Here is a 21291-nt window from a genome sequence, read left to right as displayed (position 1 = left end):
TGCTCGGAAAAATATTTCCCACCTTTCCCTACCTCGGTCAAGGGTGATGTTTCCACAATGAAACGAGAACAAACATTTCACGAATCCTGAATATTTTCAAAATATATGTACCTTGGAAAAATGAAAAAAAAAAAAAAAAACGGTCGATGGGACATGTTAACTAAGAAGGGCAGAATTGTCCAAAGCCTAAAGACCACTTGTTTCAGGTTTTCACACCCCTTTGGTAGAGGGCGAAATCAAGCGTGACATGACACACGCTGTAATCCGCGCAAAGGGTTGATCCTAGTTTAGCCGGCTGTCCGTAAACCGTGGAACCCGCTCGACTTAAGCCCCGGCAAATTTGAATCCGTCAATCTTGAGCATCCAGGAGGAAGCATATAATCAGCCCGCGTATCTGTCCGGGTATTAAAAGCCTTTTTTTTTTTGCACCGTTGTTGGAAAGATTTAACTTCAATTCCGGGGTAGGTTTAATTTAACTGAACACGGGAAAACAGGTGGCGTGTGGTTTAGTTTCTTGGAAAAATCATTTCAATTTGTTTCGAAGTCGCATTGCTCCAGATACATAGGAACACCCGTGAAGAAAAGGCGATAAATCATTGAAGGCAGAGTAAAAGTCCTCGATCTTCGTTCGAACGGGCAATTAGGAGAACGAAGACGCGAAGTCCGGCTCGGAAAACGCGGTTACAGAATGATGAAGGAAAACGGGGTCGAAGAGGGATAGGAGAAGACGAAATTGCGGCGCGACCGATGAGCCTCGAATAAGGCGAAACGGTATTAAGACGGCGGGGATGCTTTCCTCGAGGCTGATGTATCATTTGCCGGCGGGTCGTTAAGCGGTTTCAATTAGTTTTCCACGCTGCTCCTGGCCCACCATCCACGTGAGGATGGGGCAGGCTAGCGCAGCCCTTAATCGCGCAGTCCAGTTTTTTCTCATAATTAGGAAAAGCTCGTTAATGCGCCCCTAACGTCTCTCCCTCGTCTCTCCTACTCTTTTCCGATTTCTCCTACACTTTACTCGCTTACTTTTCTACCCTCGCTAATAATCTAAGATTTGGATATTTTTTTCAACTTAACAACGAATAAGTTTCTGTCTTTTAAAATAGAACAATAACCACTAATATATTATTAAATCATTTGAGGTGTTAATTTAAAAAAAAAATAAGCAATGTATCAATAAAGTCACAATTAGAGCCATCTATTGTAACTATGTAGAATTATGCAAAAAATAATAAATCTTCATAGATCGATACGGTATGAATTTTTCAAATATTGTTTGTGAATTTGACTTACCGAACGAAGGAACGCCAGCTGTCCAAGAAACTTTTTTCCACGATGTAAAATACTTTTTCAGGGTCTTTGCATTTCAATATCTCGCTCCTGTTTCTACCATGATACAACTCGTTCAGCTCGTCCTTCTGCTGCTTCGCTTTTATCTTGTCATCTTTCTTTGCCTTCTGCGCGTTCTCCATTTTTTCCTACACCGCAAAATAACGTTAGCCGTATAAAAATTGGATATTTTCTTGTTTAAATTTGTGCTATTAAACATACCTCGCATATCGAACACGACAAAGAACCAATTGGGTATTCCTTGGACTCTGGAAAGTATTTCCTGAGAATCGTCCAAGCTTCACGGGGTAGTATCTTTCTCGACGAGTCCGGTGTCTTCAGGGAATTATGTTCGCAAAGTAAATCTTCGTTAAAATAAATAATAACCTCGTTCTCTTCACCCTCCCCTATTTCCTTCAATCTGTCGTTTTCCTTGCTTGTACTTTTACTGACTTGCGGAGGACCATTCCGATCCTGGCACTCTTCGTATTCTATTTCTTGTTCCATACTGTCCATGAATTTCTCCATTGCCAGTCTTCGCCAATTCTTTAACGAATCAGCGCCTACTATGTAGCTATTCTCCATCCTGTAACCACAACGATTATATTTTTTAATTAACACAACATAATTGTTTCAAGTAGAAGCAATGACAAATACTCACGGCTCCTTAAAGTTCCGTACAAGTTCACTGACTTCTTTGTAGTCGCGTTCAAGGGACATTTTAAAACGCAGCAACTTGTATCGACGTCTTACGCATGCTTCGCAAAGAGAAGTTTCATCTAATCGTGGTCCTCCGCGATATTTGTCGTAAAGCAAATTCGCGGCTGTTACTGGCATGCATTTAGCACGGTTCACCTTCAAAGGATCCAATCGAAAATGCGAACACATCAAGGTTGAATTGTCGATCGGTGGTACTCCATCGATGGACGAATGTCCATTCAGCCACTTCGACAACCAATCGTTTGGGATCCATTGATACTTCTCCCAGGTGACCGCGTTTGCGATAATATTATACAAATCTATGACCAGTTGTCTCTTTATGTTCTGATCTTCAACTTCCTTTTGCTGAATAAAAGAAAACGCTTTTTAGAATAATTTTTAATTAACCCATAACATTTCAATCTTCATCCGGATACGTACTTTTTCTTGTTGAATAGCTAGAAGACTTAACTCGTATTTCACGTTCTCTTGCCTCACCAAATCACGCAACGTAACACTCACTTCCCAATTATCAAACTCCATCTGGAAAACAGTTTAAAACATGATCGTAGAATGATAGTGCAAGAATAGGAAAAAGGAGAACTTACCTCTTCGTAGAAATCACGTTCACCGCAACTCATGGCTCTATGGGCAGCACCGTTTAATCGTTTATAGTCTATCCTTCCACCTCTTGTGAACGATTTCTTCGGTTGTACTTCGTGTTGGTTTTCTTTGTTATCAGACTCGTAATGTTTGCCATTTGGTTCGTCGAAAGTACAGTCCACTGTCGTTGAAATTATCTGATCCTTCTCGGTGGATGGTTCTGAAGTTTTTTCTTCTAATTTGTTTTCCACGTCGAATTTCAGTACTTGTTCGGAGCCACTCGATTCGGAACTAGAACTTGGTTCATCCTTCCCTTTTCCTTCGCTTATCGTGTCGCTATTACTGTTAGTTTCCGCTTCTAATTTCTTCCTATTTCTTTTAACATTATTTGCTCTCCATTCGGAAGTGACTCTCTTATAAACCAACATATACGCGGTATTGGAAGAAAGAAAACCCTTCGGTATACGCCCCCGTTTTATAACTTTTGCAGTGTCTGTAACAAATCAGGTTCAATTGCATATATCGAAGAACGTTTAATTAATGCTAATAAATAAAAAGTGATCGTAAAATGTTTACTCACCATTAACACCATCCTCGATTCTCTTATTCTGCATTTTCTCAACTTTATCGTCGCTAAATTGATACCATTCTCCGTTTGAATTACATATATTAGCAATGTAGTGACCCGAATGCGCAGACGGGCCTTTATGACTCAAAACCGCGACTAGGCTGTACAAATGAGTTTGCGGTGGACATCTCACGTATTCAGACATATCGAGATCTTCCGGAAATTGTATAAAAGAGTTCAGCTTTCTTTTCTGTCCAGAATCTCTGCCATGGCAAACAATACATAGTACTGATGTAAAATCTAATAGGTAATATAATAGAATAAAGAGGAAGAAAATAAAGAGTGTACCTATGGAACACAAAACGCATCAACTGTATGTTCAATGTTTCCGGAAGAGATTCCAAACGTATGAATCGACGCGCATCCTTCTTATCGTTGCACGTAACGCAATGATACTGATTCGGTCCGGTCAGTTGCTCCACAGACAAGTATTTCTCTATCGCCTCTTTCAAGGTGGCTGCAAGCTGCAGATCCAATTCGTAGAATGTAGTAGAGGTTGGGTATTCGGTACCGCATTTCGAGCAGCTGCATCAAACACAAACATTGCGGTTATTCAGATAGAATGTATTTCTCTCGGTCAGATCAGTTGATCGCACCAGTCACCGCAGCGAGCAACGTGTCCTACCATGTTCTCATCGTCAAGATCATCAGCATCATCATCGTTTAGGACAATTCTCATTTGTTTTCCACTTCAGAAAACCCACCAATTGATATAGCTGTATTTTCCTTGAGTCAGCCTCTGCAGCATCTGCTTCAGTTCTGCGGTTTGCTGCAATTTCCCTTCGATATGGCAGAGAAGTAGCTTGGAGAATTCCTGTGCATCCTGTTGAGTTCTAGTATCCAATGACAACGCAATAGCTAGATTCATTGGATCGAGTAGACGTCGATTTCCGAATTGCATCATTGCAAATATGTATTGCAACTGTCCAACTGCCGTCACAGGGTGGAATGGTACTCCCGCCTTCTTAGCTTGAGCCAAAGCTTCCGTTTCTTCTAGATCATCTGTGATGCTCCATTTGTATATTATCCTTCTACAAAATTAAATTTCATCCCTTAAGTACGCTTGCGTAAAAATTAAATTGAAAATAAATATTAGTAACAGCATTGAATATATACCTCATATCTTCATTGTGAAACCACATTTGAATTAAACTGTTAACATAACAAGTAGCACCTAGATTCTTTAAGCCAACGTATTGTGTAGGGTCTCGTAATTCAGACAGAGAACTTTCTAAGGACATTACTTCTGCTGGTTGTGATTTTATATATTTCTCTTCCCCCAGTCCAGTTAAACATTGAGGATTATTTGTACAATTGCGTCTGAAGAAGATACATCTATGTTAGAATACCAGAAACTTAATGGAAAATTATGTTTTTGATTAATACAAAACTTACTTGCAATTTTTACATGCTTTTAAACCTATTCTATAAGCAGTCTCCAAGTGTATCCTTTCAATTTGTTCTAACTCCACGCTTTCTATCCAAACCCATGCCAATTTATCTAAATCAGTCTTTTTTGTTGGTGGCATTTCTACCTGAAATGTTTAATAAATACATTGTTAATAATCAAACTCAAGCAAGTACGTGTGCACAATGAAATTAAATAAAATCGTAATATTTTCAATTTGTTAAATTTTTTTCCGGTTATATACGGATATTTTAGACTAGTAGTAATAAATTAAATAAATGAGAAACAATAAAAGTTCCTTATTTCTATTAAAAGCAATATCTTCCGCACAAAATTTTGTTAAAAGTTCCATTAAATATACCAATGATTTTCGTACTAGTGATTGCATGATTTATTTCGCGCCATGAGAAAGTCACAACTCCAATCGCGAAATAAAAATGAAACGAAAGTGGCACATTGGTCAATCGATTTCAGTACAATTTTATGATCGATAATAACAATATAATGATAAACATAAGTGACAGATTTGATTAACAACAATTATTTGACAGACAAGAAATCTTGGATAATTGAAATATCGAAAGGTTGTATACTTACTCGAAACAATCGTTCGTTTTCGACTGTTGAGGTTATTGAAAACGCCGCAGTAAACGTTGCAACGTTCTGTTCTTTCCCTATACCATTATTCGAAAGTAACGGAACCTTATCACATTTGCGAATTATACTGATTACAGGTATCTATCAATACCTCTCGTAAACAGGTAAAAAAGTACTATCAAAACACTCTAACCGTTTGATGTACACTGATCGCCATATGCAATCGGCTTTAACCCAAGGCGCGCGTCAAATCAATCGCTAAATAAGTCTTTAAACTTATTAAAACTTTTATTCTTTCATATTTTATAATAGCATTTATTAAAACAGAAGGATCATTTTTTCATTGAAAGTATATAATGTACTTTTTAATTGATGTATACCTATTTTAGAAATATATATTTTTTTAATATTATTTAATTTATTATCATGCAAAGGACTCATTAAAGATGAGTAATTTTTCAGGATGTACCATGTTCATATTATCATAATCTGATACATATATATATTTGCAAAACATGTCTGAAGATAAAATAGGTAAGTGCCACTTATAGAATATGAATTGAAAAAGATAATGAATAATGAATAGATACTATAAATTTTATTTATAGTTTGCAGTGATATTCTATTGGAGTTTCTGGAAGTAGCATTCAATCACATCTTATTCTTTAGAAATTTATATCCCAAGGAAATCTTTACGAAGAAGAAAATATATAGTATCACAGTATATGTATCTGAGCATCCAGAACTTAACGAATACTTGAAAAATGTTCTAAATGCAATAAGAGAATTAATAAAAGAAGATGAAAACAGTGTAAAGGCAGTGTACCTTGTTTTTTATAACAAAAATAAGCAACCAATTGAGAAGTTTGTTTTTGATCTTGTTAAACTGCAAGCAAATAGCACAGAGTATGTATTTTAATTAACAATTTATTAACAGAAAGAGGATACCATAATGTAATTCTATATTTTATATAGGAAAGATCCATATTACTTGAAAACAGAAGAAGCTCTCAGAACAATCTGTTTAAAGCTTTCTATGTGTGAGGCATATTTAAAACCATTACCAGATGATTCAACCTTTTCCATTGAAATAAAAACATATGAAACTGCACATGTAGCTCTAAATGAAAATCCTTATTGCGAAGATTTCCCATGGATTATTGACGAAGATGCTCTTGAAATGACTGAGAAAACTTTACTTCCATTGAAAACTATTAAAACAGATTGTTTAAATTTACAGATGTATGTTTTGGAAAGTCAAAATAGTAAGGTTGAAGGTCAATGAAGTGTTAACGAAGTATCATTTCTAGAAATTGGCGGCTTTTTAAATATTTCTGCCCAAGATTATTAACTTTATTTGTGAGTTTCGAATTTTTTATTATACATTATTCTGATGTTATACATGTTTATCCGCGATCAGAAAGCATGTTAAACAAATAAACAATATGTACTTTTCATTTTATGTTTATTTAAACTTTCTAATGCATACAAATTACGAAATTACATATTTTCTAAATTAATCAACAATTCAACCGTTGCGTCATCTATTTAAAAACGGCTGAAATGACTCGACGACTTACCGATCGATTATCCGAAACGGCGACTGCTTTGCTTTTCATTTTTCATCACCTCGTGTCGCTGTATTCATAAAGCGCGAATATACCCGCAAATTCAAAAACAAACAACGAAATCAAACACTTTCTTCTAAAGTGCTTGACCATGTTAATTAAACAACCGAAGAGTATTTGTAATTGTTATTATTGTATAACGTTCAGTAACTATTTGATAAAAATCAAATTTATATTAAAACACAATAATTACTTCTTAATATTGTATAAAAATTAAATAATTCAAACAAATTTACTGGATATCCATGTATAAAAGTTATAAAAATAATAAATTTCAATAGATATAACAATAATTTGATTAATAAACAATTGTAAAATATAAAATAATAATTAAACAAATATTAACAAATATCAGATAGAAATAGTTAAATGTAACTGGCCGCGGAACCGGTGAAGCGGAACGTCATGCTTGATTGGGCGCGCCGGTACCCCATTATCAACAGCTCGACAAAGCGCGACCTGGAGAGGGGTCAAATCTAGTCAGTCTTATCGCGACCACTGAAGGATACGGATCGATCTGTCAAACATATACCGGTACGGGTTGATACCATAGATATTCGTGCATGGATTTATTAGTGTGTTACTACATGTGTTACCGAGTGTGCCTATGGTGTTTCCTATGGTGTTTCCCATGTGTTTTGGAATATTTATACGGATATATTAGTGCGTTTTATGGTGTGGTCACCCATGTGATTTGACATTTTTATACAAGTGCATTAGTGTGTTGTATGGTGTGGTACCCCATGTACCTGCATGTGTTTTACTGTGTTTTATGGTGTAGTTTCCTATGTGCTTCGGCATATTTTTACGGATTTATTTGTGGGTTTTATGGAGTAGTACCCTATGTGTTTTGGCATATTTATACGGATTTATTAGTGGATTTTATGGAGTGGTACCCTATGTTCTTTACTATAATTTTGCAAATATTTTATGGTGTTTTATGGTTTTGATCTTCATGTGTTTTGGAATGTAGTTACATGTGTTTTACCCTGTTTTATGGTGTAGTTATTCCCATATAGCTTTGCATGCATATATTTGAATTGAAAAATTGAGAGAAAACATATATCGTTCAAGAATCGTGATTTTTATGCTTTCAGATGAGTGCTTTGTACAGTGGAGGTACCGTTACTTTGACGAGCCAACAGACGAGCTATGGGTTAATCTAACAATAAGATGCGGGGCGAGTTCAGTGGTGCAAGTCAACGATCGGTGAGTCGCATGCTTTAAAGTTCCTCCGGTTCCCATCATGTCGTAGGACGAATGGTCCGTAGCGACACGGGAATTGGTTGTAATTTTTATTTTTTGAGCGAGCATAGTGACCCACGAATATCACTGTATCATTTTATACAATGATAATCGTGCAAATTGCTTTTTTGTGTATTTTATGCCTTAGCTCAGGATAGGGTTTTCTTGTACATATTTACATACATAGATTTCGAGTTTAAAAATGTAGAGAAGTCGGATGACCCTCCGACTTCACAATACACTTTCTTTTTTATATGTACAAGAATTTATTTCGCGATGAGCGGATTTCAATATCAAAGTAATAAGCATGAATACTATTAATTATTTTAACTACTTACTTTGATAAAGAAATCGCTCTTGAAATTGAAACGTTTTTCCGATTTTACTCGTGAAATTGGCATCAGTTTAGTATATGGGCTGGCCCCCAGGGGGGTTGGTATTTGCTCTTCAAGCATTGTGTAAAGTTCCCCTTTGGAACTTGAAATTCATTCTGTCACGTTCACGGTTCTCGACCATAAACACTCATCATTCGCACTTCAGCCTCACGAACTCTATCACATAATCATTTATCCACCCTCATAGCCTTGTGTAGTGAAATATTTCCCCGTTAGGATTTTCATATTTAAGTAGTGTTGCGAAAAATTTTAAACAAGAGAGTACATATTACCCCGTTAGAATTTTCAAGTTTAAGTAGTGTTGCGAAAAATTTTCAACGCGAGGGTAAATATTACCCTGTTAGAATTTTCAAGTTTAAGTAGTGTTGCGAAAAATTTCCGGCGCGAGAGTAAATATGACTATACACTGACTAGTATTCGGTGGGAATCCTTTTGGTTATTATTTGATAAAATTAGTTACAAGGATTCCGCGGCATAAGACCGTGAACACCACCTCATGGGAGATAAAACCATGCATTACTAGGCCTTTGCAGGCACAGCCATAGAGTACGGAACATTTAAGTATGTTGCATCCCATACGCTAAGCTGTCTTAAAGTCCTTTTGCCTATACTATGGGCGTCCACCACTCGAACACGTTGGATGCAACGTGTTCGATGGGTGGGTAGCGCTCTTAGCGAAGGGGTGCACCCTGCCTGGGCCTAGAGCCTTAAACAGGCGGGGTGGGTGGTATGTAGCGTCGGGCGTAAGTCCAGGGGGCCTAAGAACCTCCGTTGCCAGCTGATATTAGCAGTGGACGAATGTTTGAGTCATATTTGCTCAATTTTGCTTTTCAATATTTGCTCTTCAAGCATAATTTAAAGCTCCCCTTTAGTCATGTTGCTAGATCAGGATTTTTTATTTTAATTAGTGTTGCGAAAAATTTCCAGCGCGAGAGTAACAATGACGATGCACTTACTAGTATTCGGTGGGAATCCTTTTGGTTTTGAAACTCAATGTTTTATTTAGTTAATAAAATTAGTTACAAGGATTCCGCGGCATAAGACCGTGAACACCATCTCATGGGAGATAAAACCATGCATTACTAGGCCTTTCAAGGCGCAGTTTAGAATGTGGCGCACATCCATATGTTCCATTTGATAAACTGCAGTCCTTTTGCCTATACTATGGGCGTCCGTCAATCTGACACGTTGGATGCAACGTGTTGGACGGGCGGGTAGCGCTCTTAGCGAAGGGGTGCATCCCTTCCTAGGCGGGGTGGGTGGTATGTAGCGTCGGGCGTAAGTCCAGGGGGCCCGAAAACCTCCGTTGCCAGCTGATATTAGAAGTGCACCGTTTTTGCGTCATAGTTGCTCTATTTTGCTTTTCCGTATTTGCTCTTCAAGCATTGTAGAAAGCTCTTCGTTCATACTTCAAATTCATTCTGTTACGTTCACGGTTCTCGACCCTAAACACCCATCATTCACACTCATCATTCATCAGTATAGTGAAATATTAGCTCGTTAGATGTTTATGTACTAGTCATGTTATTAGATCAGGATTTTCTATTTTAATTAGTGTTGCGAAAAATTTCCAACGCGAGAGTAAATATGACAATGCACTGACTAGTATTCGGTGGGAATCCTTTTGGTTTTTAAACTCAATCCAAGGTATTATTTATTTAATTAAATTAGTTACAAGGATTCCGCGGCATAAGACCGTGAACACCATCTCATGGGAGATAAACCCATGCATTACTAGGCCTTTGCAGGCGCAGCTTTAGAATACGGAACATATGAAAATATGTTACCATATTCTAAACTGTAGTCCTTTTGTCTATACTATGAGCGTCCGTCAATCTGACACCGTTGGATGCAACGTGTTGGACGGGCGGGTAGCGCTCTTAGCGAAGGGGTGCATCCTGTCCTGGCGTTACGACGTCCAGGCGGGGTGGGTGGTATGTAGCGTCTGGCGTAAGTCTAGGGGGCGTGAGACCCTTCGTTGCCAGCTGATATTAGCAGTGCACCATGTTTTATGTCATAGTTGCTCAATTTTGCTTTTCTGTATTTGCTCTTCAAACTTTATATTTGCAAAGTCGAGTCACTTTTACTAAAAATAAAACCCCCTGGGGGAGCCAGCCCATATACTATATCGGAGCCGTGAAATTTCGCCGATATTCTTACTTTTAATAAAGTGAGAATATCATCTTTAGTTTTTGCTAATCATACATTTTAGCTTAGGCATTTCAGCACACATGAAAAAAACTGGTAGGTGAAAATACCTTTGGCCTTGTTCATTTTTATGCCCAAAGCTCATTCGGGTACTTAGATGTACTCGCGTGGGTGGAGGGCGGTGGACAAGGTTTAGTTTTAAGTGTAATACATTTTGGCGACTGACAAAAGTAGTGAACGAATAGTGAACCACGATATAAGTTCCACATGTGTGTGTGTGGTTAGGATGTGGAATTTGTATCGATTATTAACAATCTTAACTTACTATAACATTACAAAATACTTATCAAGAATAACTTGAAGAATTTTTACATTAGATAATTCAATAGAATACGAAAATGAAATGTAGTACTTTAGCGTAATGTTCACTATTATTTGTCAGTCGATTTCAGCAAAAAGGTATGATTTTATTAGAGTGTGAAAGTTGAATTGAACTCGGGTGTCGGAGGCGTCCCGGGACGTTCTCCCTAGGTGTAGGCATTTTTGCACCCGGGTGGTTGTATGAGAACCGTGGAGTGAATTTTTGTGAGAATGATTTTTGCCCTTTTTTAAATATAGCAATAGGCAGGCAGGTAGTTTACTTCTGGTATGATTGAGATTAGTTTATAAGTAGGCAGGGCCAGAGCAAGCTTTCATGTTTCTCTTCGTATTCTCCTCTAATACGTGAGAAGCTTGTATCTGGGGTTGGAAATTAAAAAATCAAGAGGAAAAATGAAAATGCAAATTAATTAGTTGATTAATTAATTAATTTAGCATTCTCTCTTGATTTTTTCAAGGCCAAGCCTTATTAGTTTTTAAGTCGTAGTCGTGGTACTAGACCTGATTACAAAAATGAAGTATTAAAGTGAAAGTGCAGTGAAGTGAAGTGAAATTAAAAGTGTTTTATGCTTGGACATTTGCAAAAATTGTACAGGTATGCGAGTAACAATTCAAAGGATCGTTGCTCGTTTACCTGTTACGTTTTTACAAATGTCTGAACAAGCGTAAAATTATTCGCGAGTGATTTTTGTGAGGCTATTGCCGAAGAAAGAAGAGGCTATATGCCGAAGAGCCCCGGCAAAATTTGCCCAGAAGAGGGGAACTACTAATGGCTCTCCATCTTCGGATGGACAGTCATTCTGTCACTATGCTCGCTAATTTGTTTTTTCATTTTTTGTGTTTTTCCTTGAACGGTATGAATAATACCGTCCAGGACGTATTGAACTCGAAATTTTACGAGTTCAATACCCAGCTCGTTGAATGGTCAACTCGCGATTTTATTTCCCCTATTTCTTTTTCGTTTATTACTTTATTGAAATAAATTATTCTTTTCTTATTGATTTGCACATCAATTATATTTCATGTTCATATTTTAAATAGGTTCAGTTTATATAAAACATTGTCTGGGTGAGTTTTCATTTTATTAAATATATCTGAGATTGTAATGGTAATTATATTTTCTGTTCTCCGCATTTTTCATTTCAATTGTAATCGAAATTATGATAGTAATTATATTTTCTATTTCAGCATTTTATTGTTGAATTATTTTTTAATTGTTACTGAAATTATAATGTTAATTATATTTTCTATTTCAGCATTTTATTGTTGAATTATTTTTTAATTGTTACTGAAATTATGATGTTAATTATATTTTCTATTTCAGCATTTTATTGTTGAATTATTATTTTGTTAATTGTTACTTAAATTATGATGTTAATTATATTTTCTATTTCAGCATTTTATTGTTGGAAGTTTTATGTTGTTTGTTTTGGGGGGTTTTATGATTTTAGGGAGGTCCCTATTTTATTTCAGGAAATTATTCTCTTCTTATTGATTTTATATGTAAATCATATCTTATGTTCTCGCATCATATATTCGTATTCTGGTTTCTTTTATTAAATGGTTCTGAGGTTGTAATGTTAATTGCTTTCTGTTTCCGTATTCTACCGTTTCAGTTGTTACTAATAATAATCTACTGATATTAATAATCATCTTTTCTATTACAGCATTTCGTTGTTCAATTGTTGTTTTTTCAATTATTGCTGAAATTAATTTTCTGTTTCAACATTTTATCGATTGGTATTTAATCTTGTCTCTTTTTGAGAATTTTTTTGTTTTAGGTGGGTCACGATCGTAGCCACCTCCACGTGGTGTGACCCGGTAATCGATATCGTTTTCTAAACATTTATCAGACGATAATTTTTAGAAAACGATATCGAGCTGAGAGCTACGATTCGGTTAACATAAAGTAGTAAAATCAATTATTCGAGCGAACACGTTATTTTTTTTATTCTGATTCTTTTCTTCGGAAGGATCCATCGATCCTTTAGCCCCGACGTAGGTTCCAAGATTATCGTTCTTAGCAAAATTCAGTTCTAGTAGTATCACATAAAATAATTTCATTATTGGTTTTAAGGTTTAAAACAAATTATGACGATCGAACACTTTCGAGAATTGCTATAGTTCTAAATTTCTTTATTTTTCGAAAAAGAAATTTTCTTTTGGGATAATCTGTTTCTCTCAATACCATTTTCTTTGATATGATAATAAAATACAAACTTAACGAAAAAACAGTTGAAACTCTTTGATGATATTATTATCTTTATATTTTATTCTATTAATCTTGTTTGCTATATTATGAAATTCGATACAAATGTATTCCATGTAATGTTTGTACTTGTGAACATTGTTGTTTGAAGTTTTTTTATAATTATAGCTAGCAATATATGAATAGTCGAATAAGAAGGGAAATTTATTATTTTCGCGTTTATTTATAATACTCTCATTTTAAACAAGAAAGAAAAAACAACAAAAACAAAACCTTTAACTGATCTAATAAGAAATGGGAAGCCCTAAATGACGGAAACATAATATAAAATATAAAAAAAGCATTAATAATAAAAATACGTAAAAAAGTGATCAGAATTAAAGCAATTAAAAAACTCGTCGTTTCATTACCTAAAAGGATGTGCAACACGTATACACATCTATCGACTTATTTACATACCTGCGTATAATATACATTCGTATATACACACACACCTGCATAAAACACATTCACACACGCGGAACATCCACACATACTTACTGTGCTCGATACTTTAGCTACTAATCATTAGCACTACGAATATTCTTACGCAATACAAAATAATCGGTAGGTTTATATTAAAAACGTACGTACAATGATGAACATCTTATTTTGGCACAAAGATTTTACGATACCTTGTTCTTTGGTTCTTATAAACAGTTCATAAAAAAAGAAATCAAAAAAGGATTGAAAGCTATGTGCGCCTAGTTGTAGATTTTGCAAATGAAATTGATTTCATCATTGTCAATCTTAATCTATGACTCTTCCTGCTTAAAAAAAAAAAAAGAATTGCAACTTTTATAGCAAACGATTCATTTGCAATCTCCGCAACATTACAATATAATTTACAATTAATACTTTGAAACGAGTATAATATGACTAGAATAAAAATGAACATTTAAGTTTCATTATCACTATGCAGATTTCACTTACAGCTATCATTAGGCAACTCGATTGATTTTTCTCCCTGAACCGAGAATTGTCACGACTAATTAAAACCACGATTTACAACGTTTTCTGAAAAGACGAAAAATTAATTGGTTCTTCTAATTACGTATCGTACCTGTAATCGCCCAACAAATTTTCTCCTACAATTTTGTTCATAAATAGTTTAAAAAAATAATATTCACTCCAAAAATAAAAGATACACATCACATTTTGCTATACAATTTTCGGCATTCACATTCTACCTTCTAATGTTTGTGCGCATCTCTGTTTGAGGATTGTACTTTAATCCGAAAGGTGAGGTTCTACGAGCAGTTTTAAAAACGTTTAAATCTGGATTCTTTCTTTGCGTGTATCCAAAAAAAGAAAACCACGTTCTGTAATTAGTCCACAGAGGACCTGTAATGGATTTTCAAGGAAAATAATGCACTACACGGAAGAGACTATTTCAAGAAAGGTACATATAAAAGAAGAAACTAAACAAATAAATCAGAGCAAAAATAATTGGTAGTATTGCAAACGTTTCAGGAGAATGAATGATGAATTACTCTAGTAATAACCAGAGTAATGATGATAACCTGGTCTAGGTGGATGATACGGTGCAGGACTCACAGGATAACTTGGATTATATCCTGACAAAGGAGGCGGTGGAGGAGGGGAAGATAAGATTCGTCCGTCCACCGCATCAGGTACGATGTGTGGATTACCGGAAGCTGTGGATTGAGGACTGGTTATTACGCGAGCTCCGGATCCGTGTAAATGATGAGATCTCGAAAGAGTGAGATCGACAGTGTGCCGTCCACCGGGGGTAAGATCTAGACTAACGACTCTCAAAACGTCACTATGAGAATAAGATGATGAAGGTGGTGGTGGAGGCGGTGGAGGAGGTGGAGGAGCTGGAGGTGGAGGCGGTGGTGGTGGTGGAGGAGGAGGAGGCGGAGGTGGTGCCGAAGACGGTGGCAGAGGGGCTGCCACAGCGACAGAAGGACCGGAAGATATCTGAGCAGTTACCGAAAGAGAAGTGGGTGACGATATCGAATAACCACCACTCCTACTAAGATCAACGCTCTGTCTTTCCGTAATTTCGTACAAATGATGATGATGATGATATCTTGAGTTTGGTAATTGAACACCAAATCCATGATGAAATCCTCTGGCAGACATGTCCAAACCTTGGAGCTCTCCATTAAGAACGAGGGGCTCGAAACTCGACCTTTCCCTCGTAAAATCTTGATCGAGAGAGTCATATTTATACGACGTCGAAAGATCTAGTTGCATTGCCTTTTCTTTTACGGAAAGGCTGAGATTTTGGGCAACGGAATCACCTTCGTCACTGGACAAATTATCTGTGGGAATTTGATGATGATGATGGTGGTGATGGTGGTGATGATGATGATGTACACCTTGATATCGCGGATTTGGCGTGGCCGAAGGTGACACTAAATCTTCCTGTTGAATGTGAATGTAACTGTTCGGCGAAGAAACTCGTGGCATCTCCTCATGGTGTAAATACTGATCGATATTATGTGTCCTTGGTGTACCGATATAATCAACAGGTCGGTGCAGTTGATAATCAACGTGTAAATGCGTGGGCGGTGTATTTCGATTGTCCGGTGTAGGCGCGGGAGATATAAGTTCTTCTTGTTGCTGTATGTAGGAATCCAAGTGATTCGGTGATCTTTGAGGTAACGGAGAATGTAGCTGACTGGAGATCGAATAAAGATTTGTATCACGGTCGTTGTCCTCCAATATCGGACTGGTTACCGCTCCTATATCTCTTTCAGCAGCATCAAGGGCTGCTTCGACTAACAAACTAGCACTCGCACTTTCAGTTCTTCTATAAACGCTAAGTCCTAACTTACTATTCTCCATAATTCCTTGCACTCTAGTTGTACTAGTCGATGACGTAACTTTATCATCGATTTCTTTTCTACTCTCTTCAAAATCATAAGTACTCCCAGTAACGATATTTGACGATAAATGCGAGATCGTGTTAGATACTATGGTTGAATCCGAAGTAATCGGAGGATTAAACTCTCCGAGCCACTTTTTACTGCCTTTACTTTGCAATCTAGAAGTACCGTAAAGATCTGTCTCTGTTCGAATATTCTCCACTGTTGTTTCGAAACCGCTCGATGCTGATACGCTCATTGGAAGCGATGGCGTGGAAATTCTTGGATTATGCTCCATTTTGTATTTAGACACAGAACTTGTTCCAAACTCGATGATAGTCGAATGAGTGGAACTGTTTGGTGTCTCTGTTTTTAAATCGTGTTTCGAGTTACTATCGTCTAAAGATGTTTCGTTGCTATTATCATCCTGCTGAAAGTGTCATAAGACAAATAGTGTAATTCAGAGGTCAGTTTACTGAGTATAAGATAAAGCACATTTTGTTCGGAAACATACCTGAGAAATTCGTTTACTTGGTCGAGGAGTCTTTCCACGACCAACGTCTTCGACAAGTCCACCGCTATATGCATCGAAAGTGTATGCAACAGATCGTTCAATTTTTGGCATCATTTCTTCCGTAAGACCATGTACTTTTTTATAATGAAATTGTAAACATTGCTTCGTGGTAAAAGCTGCTTTGCAACTATTTTCTTTGCATCTGAAAATCAAAGAAAATATAAGTGATTTTTATTGTATTCGTTGAAGAACAAAAGTAACAAGATGATATTGCAATCTTACTTGAACGGTTTCACTCCACTATGCGTTAACATGTGTATCTTTAAGTTACTCTTATTCTGAAACATTTTTCCACATCGATCACAAGTTGCGGCGCCAACGACATCTTTATGGTGAACTTCCTTCATATGTCGTTGGAGCGCCGCGCGGGAACCAAGAAGTTTCAGACAAAGTTTACACTGAAACTCCCGCAGTACCTCGGACATGTCTGAATATTCATATATATATTTGTCAAAATTACAATTTGAGTTGAATACTGAGAATTGAAATGTTAGAATGGGTAAATTCTTACCACTATGCATCCGTTTGATATGCACTTTCAATTTCTGTGGCTGACAGAATTTACGCCCACAAAAATCACAGAGTGGTCTCGAACGTTGTGGATTATATGCGCACCCATAAGTTCTATGCATCTCGAGGTAATTCAATCGTAAAAAAAATTTCTTGCAATACTGGCACTGATATGCCCCACGACCCGCGTGTAATTCTGCAGCGTGTTTCATTATGTTATCTTTACCTAAAACAGCAGCTCCGCATACCTAGACGATACATAGTAAACGTGTACATTTTTAATCGTGAAATTCTCGAAAAACGTAGGTACTTCATTCTTCCCTACCTTACAATGATATTTTCTTATGGTCAGACTGTAATTGGTGTCGTGAAAGATGCAACAGTGCAAACGATAGTATATCGGATGGGCAAAGTTTAAATTACATCCCCCGCAATCTAGACAAAGCAAAAAGAAATAAAGAAATGACAAATTTTTTACTTAAAACATAAGTGAATGTTCGATTACTCTCTTTGTAACATTCACTATCAATGTTGAAACTGAAAAAGATGATACCATACTCGTTTTGTCTACTTTATTTTTTCGTGTCCATCCTGAAGACTGAGAATCTGCCCAATATGTCAATTCCATTCCTGTTACAATGTTTTGGGTGGTAACAAGATGCAATTCTCCTTGTTTTGTAATTATAGCTACGCTTCTTTCCTCTTTCGTGTCAGCCGGTCTAATATAACGAATCCAATTACTTTTTAATGGATCAGTGGTACTTATGTACAAAGTTTTACCATTATTATCTATCTAAAAAAAAAAAAGAATATACTCCTTTATCACGCAATAGATATCGGTCAATGTAACTATAATTTATGCATACAAATATAAGAAATATTGCATTGATTTTACCTCCCAAATATGTCTCATCGGGAAATCGTCAGGAATATCCATTTCTTTAACTGGCCTCCCAACAAGAGGACCTAGTTTAACATGAATCGGAACAGAATTTTTCGCGTATATTCCGAGCCCGTGTTCCGAATTAGTGATTTTTAACTCAAAACATTCAGGCAAAGAATCTCTGGCATACAATGGTCGATCTGCATCTAGAATTAATTGTTTCTCCTCTTTCTGAGCCTTTGCTTTCGTTTTGCAATGTTCATTCAACATAGAATCATCATCAGATTCTGTGTTATCGTCTGTTATCTTCCCATATCCTTCAGACATAGGATCATCCGATTTGATAGCCTTTAAAACTTCAATATTTTCTTTGTGCTTATCTAACCAATCTTCATACGATATTGAATCGGGAATTGCATATTGAGGCATATTTAATGGGCAAGCATCTTGCAAATGACGATTATTGCACTCCTGGCAAAGTTTTATTTTAATGGCTAATCTCTGAGGCTCAGACATCGAATTTTCAACGTTTGTTTCAGTTTGAAGCTTCTCAACCATAACAGCCATTGTATCATTTGCTACAGAACAAATGTTCTTATCTTCCTGCATAATTATTCCATCCTGTGGCGCTTTCCGTACATCATGGTGCTTACGATTTTTATGTTCATTGGTATGTTTGTGCCTTTTTCTTCGGTGTTTGTGTACAGAATCATCTATAATATCCTCAGATGAATCATCTTTTATATTTTCATCGTTTTCGTCTTCGATATCATACTTCAATCGTTTTCGTCTCTTTTTCAATTTTCGATCTTCGACTTCTTGAACCGTATTTGTATTGATATTTGAATCATAAGAATTTGTATTAGCAAGTTCATGTTGATCATCACACCGAATACCACTTGAGACATTATCTTCACCCTTGGTCTCATTGGGATCAACATGAAAATCTGTGCTGGATGTTAAATTCGTGATTTGTTCTGTTGCATTTTCAATGCTTTGAGTAATAGGAGATGGTGTTAAATTATTAGACTTTGAATATTCCTTTTTATCATTATCCATTGTAATCTTTTCCACATCATTTTTCATTTCATGGTAAACTACACTTTTATTAGTATTTACATTTTCTATAAACTCTATACTATCTATGTGTTCAGTCTTTGCCATTACAGATTCTGTGGTCTTCTTAGAAGCGCGAAGACTATTTTTTAAATTTGACTTGACATCTATATCACTGAGTAATCTAGAATTATCTGTCTTAATAGAAATTTGTTCCTCATCTTCTGATGCTACATCACTAGATAGTCTATTAACAGTTTCTACCGGTGAAACAGGATCAACTGTTTTAAGATGTCTCTTCTTTTTCCGTTTATCTTTGTGATGCTTAGCTTTATTTTTATGATGTTTGGATCTTGCACTACGTAGAACACGCAATTCAATGTCATCTGACAATTTGGATTGGGCTAGATCAACAGAGGGTGCCTCAGACTCTGGTACTGTTCCACTATTTTGTTTCCTCAAGCTCCTACGTAGAGATTCCCTTGTATCTTCTATCAAATTTTCATTCGACATCGTTTCAGCTTTATCCCCCTCATCCTGATCCATTTCCCTTTCTTCTTCTTCATTGCACTTGGTGTTGTGTCTTTCAAACAGAAATATACAGACAATTAAGGAAAATCCAATTTAGAAAATTAACATAAATCAAAAAATGTTACTAACACAGATGCAACAGCTACAAGAAAATCAATTTACCTAAATATGTTTCTTGTTTATAGTAAAATATATCCAATATTTCTGTCATAACGATAAATTCGTGTTTCTTTCAAAAATTAAAATTAACGAAAATCAGTGCAGTCGATAACATCTGCAACAGTGTTTCTACTGAATAAATAATTATCGATTACTTTCATCCCCTAGCATCAACTACACAATATGGCGATTCGAGGGAAAATTTAGGTACAGTACAGGAGAAGCTGTATTTTTTAACAATAAGATCGATTTCATTTTAATTAACATATTTTTACAACCGAAATGGAATGTTAATATTAAAGCGAATATGGTTGAATTGCATCCAACGAAAAATAAATCCTATTTATTGAACGATTTACTCGAACATACCTGGATGTAGATTCAGCAAGATCAAGTAAATAAACTGCAACATCTTCATCCGTTGACAGACCTAAGCGCTTCTTAAGAGAAAGCCAACGCTTGCCGTTCGTAAGACCAATGCGAACGCTTCGAAAGTGTTTCGTTTTCGACTCCGGTGCTATTCCAGGATTGCTGTTTTTATGATGTGAACTTCTCGTTAACCCCGACTCTCTCACATGCCTTGTACTTTTCTTCGGCATAACTACATCGTAGATCTGCCGGTATTAAAGCGGCGAACTTGAAGCTACCGCGGAGATCGCGCACCGATATTATCCTATCCTCTTTATGCTCACCGCCTGACCATTGCCGCCCACTCCGCCCGCTCCGCCCACCCTTGTCACTCAGCACCCCGACAACCACGCAACCACTCGCACCCACCTAATGTCCATTTCACTCCCTCTCTACTCTCTCGTTATTTTACTTTCCTTTTCCATACCCCATGTACCATGTACCCCGTGACCACGATCTTTCTCTTCTATCGATCTGTCGTCTACGCTTCATCACTATGTACGTTACATCTATGTATATGCACACTGCATCAACGAGCGTGCAAGCATGGCTTGCGAACAATATACTTGTAAATATACATATATGAGTCTATAATATGCATCTTACATACGGTATACATTGTATACTTACATACATAAGATACACAAGGATGGACGTCACAAATTTATGTTTTTACATATTAATTTAAAGGAACATCTTTTGTTCTTGTTCATTACATTAAACATGAAATCAGATGGGGTATTTCAAACTGGATAAAATGTAACATCTCTATAAGTGTTATCTTTCAAAAAATGACATGCATTCACAAGTTCTTGAAGATCTTTAATTCCTAAAATTTACAATTACCCAAAAAATTGTATCTTTTAGATAATTGAATCATAAATCTACGTTTATAATTGATTTAATTTTTGCATAATAATTAAATAAACTAACTCTAAATTATTTATTCTATCGAAATATCGATTAATTCGATATTTTTAAATCGAATCTCCCTATCGATTACAGTACTATCGATGTCATATTAAACTTC

At 36.3% G+C, this 21291-nt stretch overlaps 3 protein-coding genes across 8 annotated transcripts in view; 1 reads left to right on the top strand and 2 right to left on the bottom strand.

Moving 5' to 3' along the window:
* The window catches only part of LOC117604333 (ubiquitin carboxyl-terminal hydrolase 48), a 41958-nt gene extending 36571 nt beyond the window's left edge, over nt 1–5387 (bottom strand). Inside the window, exons 1-11 of one of the 2 annotated variants that reach the window (XM_034324280.2) lie at nt 5262–5387; nt 4652–4791; nt 4373–4576; nt 3961–4287; nt 3545–3781; nt 3209–3459; nt 2634–3121; nt 2467–2568; nt 1988–2391; nt 1549–1912; nt 1291–1475 (exon numbers count right to left, since the gene is read on the bottom strand). In XM_034324280.2, the coding sequence (XP_034180171.2) occupies nt 1291–1475; nt 1549–1912; nt 1988–2391; nt 2467–2568; nt 2634–3121; nt 3209–3459; nt 3545–3781; nt 3961–4287; nt 4373–4576; nt 4652–4785 (2696 nt within the window). In that variant the 5' untranslated portion in view covers nt 4786–4791; nt 5262–5387. Of the gene's footprint in view, nt 1–1290; nt 1476–1548; nt 1913–1987; nt 2392–2466; nt 2569–2633; nt 3122–3208; nt 3460–3544; nt 3782–3881; nt 4288–4372; nt 4577–4651; nt 4792–5261 lie in introns of those variants that run through there. The other variant, XM_034324281.2, reaches the window with a different exon arrangement.
* On the top strand, nt 5260–7095 carry PolZ2 (DNA polymerase zeta subunit 2). 3 transcript variants are annotated; one of them, XM_034324282.2, is made up of 4 exons: nt 5260–5398; nt 5724–5795; nt 5870–6167; nt 6237–7094. In XM_034324282.2, exons 2-4 carry the CDS (start codon nt 5777–5779, stop codon nt 6544–6546), a joined length of 627 nt encoding a protein of 208 aa, XP_034180173.1. In that variant the 5' UTR covers nt 5260–5398; nt 5724–5776; the 3' UTR covers nt 6547–7094. The 3 variants fall into 3 exon arrangements, with proteins under 3 accessions (XP_034180173.1, XP_034180175.1, XP_076545124.1); XM_034324284.2 differs by having other exon boundaries at nt 5287–5425; XM_076689009.1 differs by lacking the exon at nt 5260–5398 and adding an exon at nt 5507–5610 and having other exon boundaries at nt 6237–7095.
* A 6979-nt stretch (nt 7096–14074) lies between these two features.
* Nucleotides 14075–20817, bottom strand: LOC117604605 (uncharacterized). 3 transcript variants are annotated; one of them, XM_034324883.2, is made up of 8 exons: nt 20223–20817; nt 18120–19746; nt 17783–18017; nt 17550–17659; nt 17226–17472; nt 16937–17141; nt 16655–16856; nt 14075–16567 (listed from the first exon to the last, which is right to left on the bottom strand). In XM_034324883.2, the coding sequence occupies exons 1-8, from the start codon at nt 20450–20452 to the stop codon at nt 14798–14800; spliced, it is 4626 nt and encodes a 1541-aa protein (XP_034180774.2). In that variant the 5' UTR covers nt 20453–20817; the 3' UTR covers nt 14075–14797. The 3 variants fall into 3 exon arrangements, with proteins under 3 accessions (XP_034180774.2, XP_034180773.2, XP_076545315.1); XM_034324882.2 differs by having other exon boundaries at nt 14075–16570; nt 20223–20816; XM_076689200.1 differs by lacking the exon at nt 20223–20817 and adding an exon at nt 19857–20176 and having other exon boundaries at nt 14075–16570.
* Between the last annotated feature and the right edge of the window lie 474 nt (nt 20818–21291).

This window comes from Osmia lignaria, chromosome 7 (assembly GCF_051020975.1).
Source record: "Osmia lignaria lignaria isolate PbOS001 chromosome 7, iyOsmLign1, whole genome shotgun sequence".
NCBI lineage: Eukaryota > Metazoa > Arthropoda > Insecta > Hymenoptera > Megachilidae > Osmia > Osmia lignaria.
Note: the sequence above shows the minus strand (reverse complement) of the source record. Positions and strands in the feature narration are given on the sequence as shown.

What these genes read in the sequence shown, in the direction of transcription:
- LOC117604605 (XM_034324882.2), bottom strand. Translation starts at nt 20,452, where the DNA reads ATGCCGAAGAAAAGTACAAGGCATGTGAGAGAGTCGGGGTTAACGAGA. An exon ending in CGATGAGACATATTTGGGAG is followed by an intron (nt 18,018 to 18,119) that starts GTAAAATCAATG and finishes TTTTTTTTTTAG; the next exon opens with ATAGATAATAATGGTAAAAC. An exon ending in TATCAAACGGATGCATAGTG is followed by an intron (nt 17,142 to 17,225) that starts GTAAGAATTTAC and finishes ATGAATATTCAG; the next exon opens with ACATGTCCGAGGTACTGCGG.
- PolZ2 (XM_076689009.1), top strand. An exon ending in CTGCAAGCAAATAGCACAGA is followed by an intron (nt 6,168 to 6,236) that starts GTATGTATTTTA and finishes TATTTTATATAG; the next exon opens with GAAAGATCCATATTACTTGA.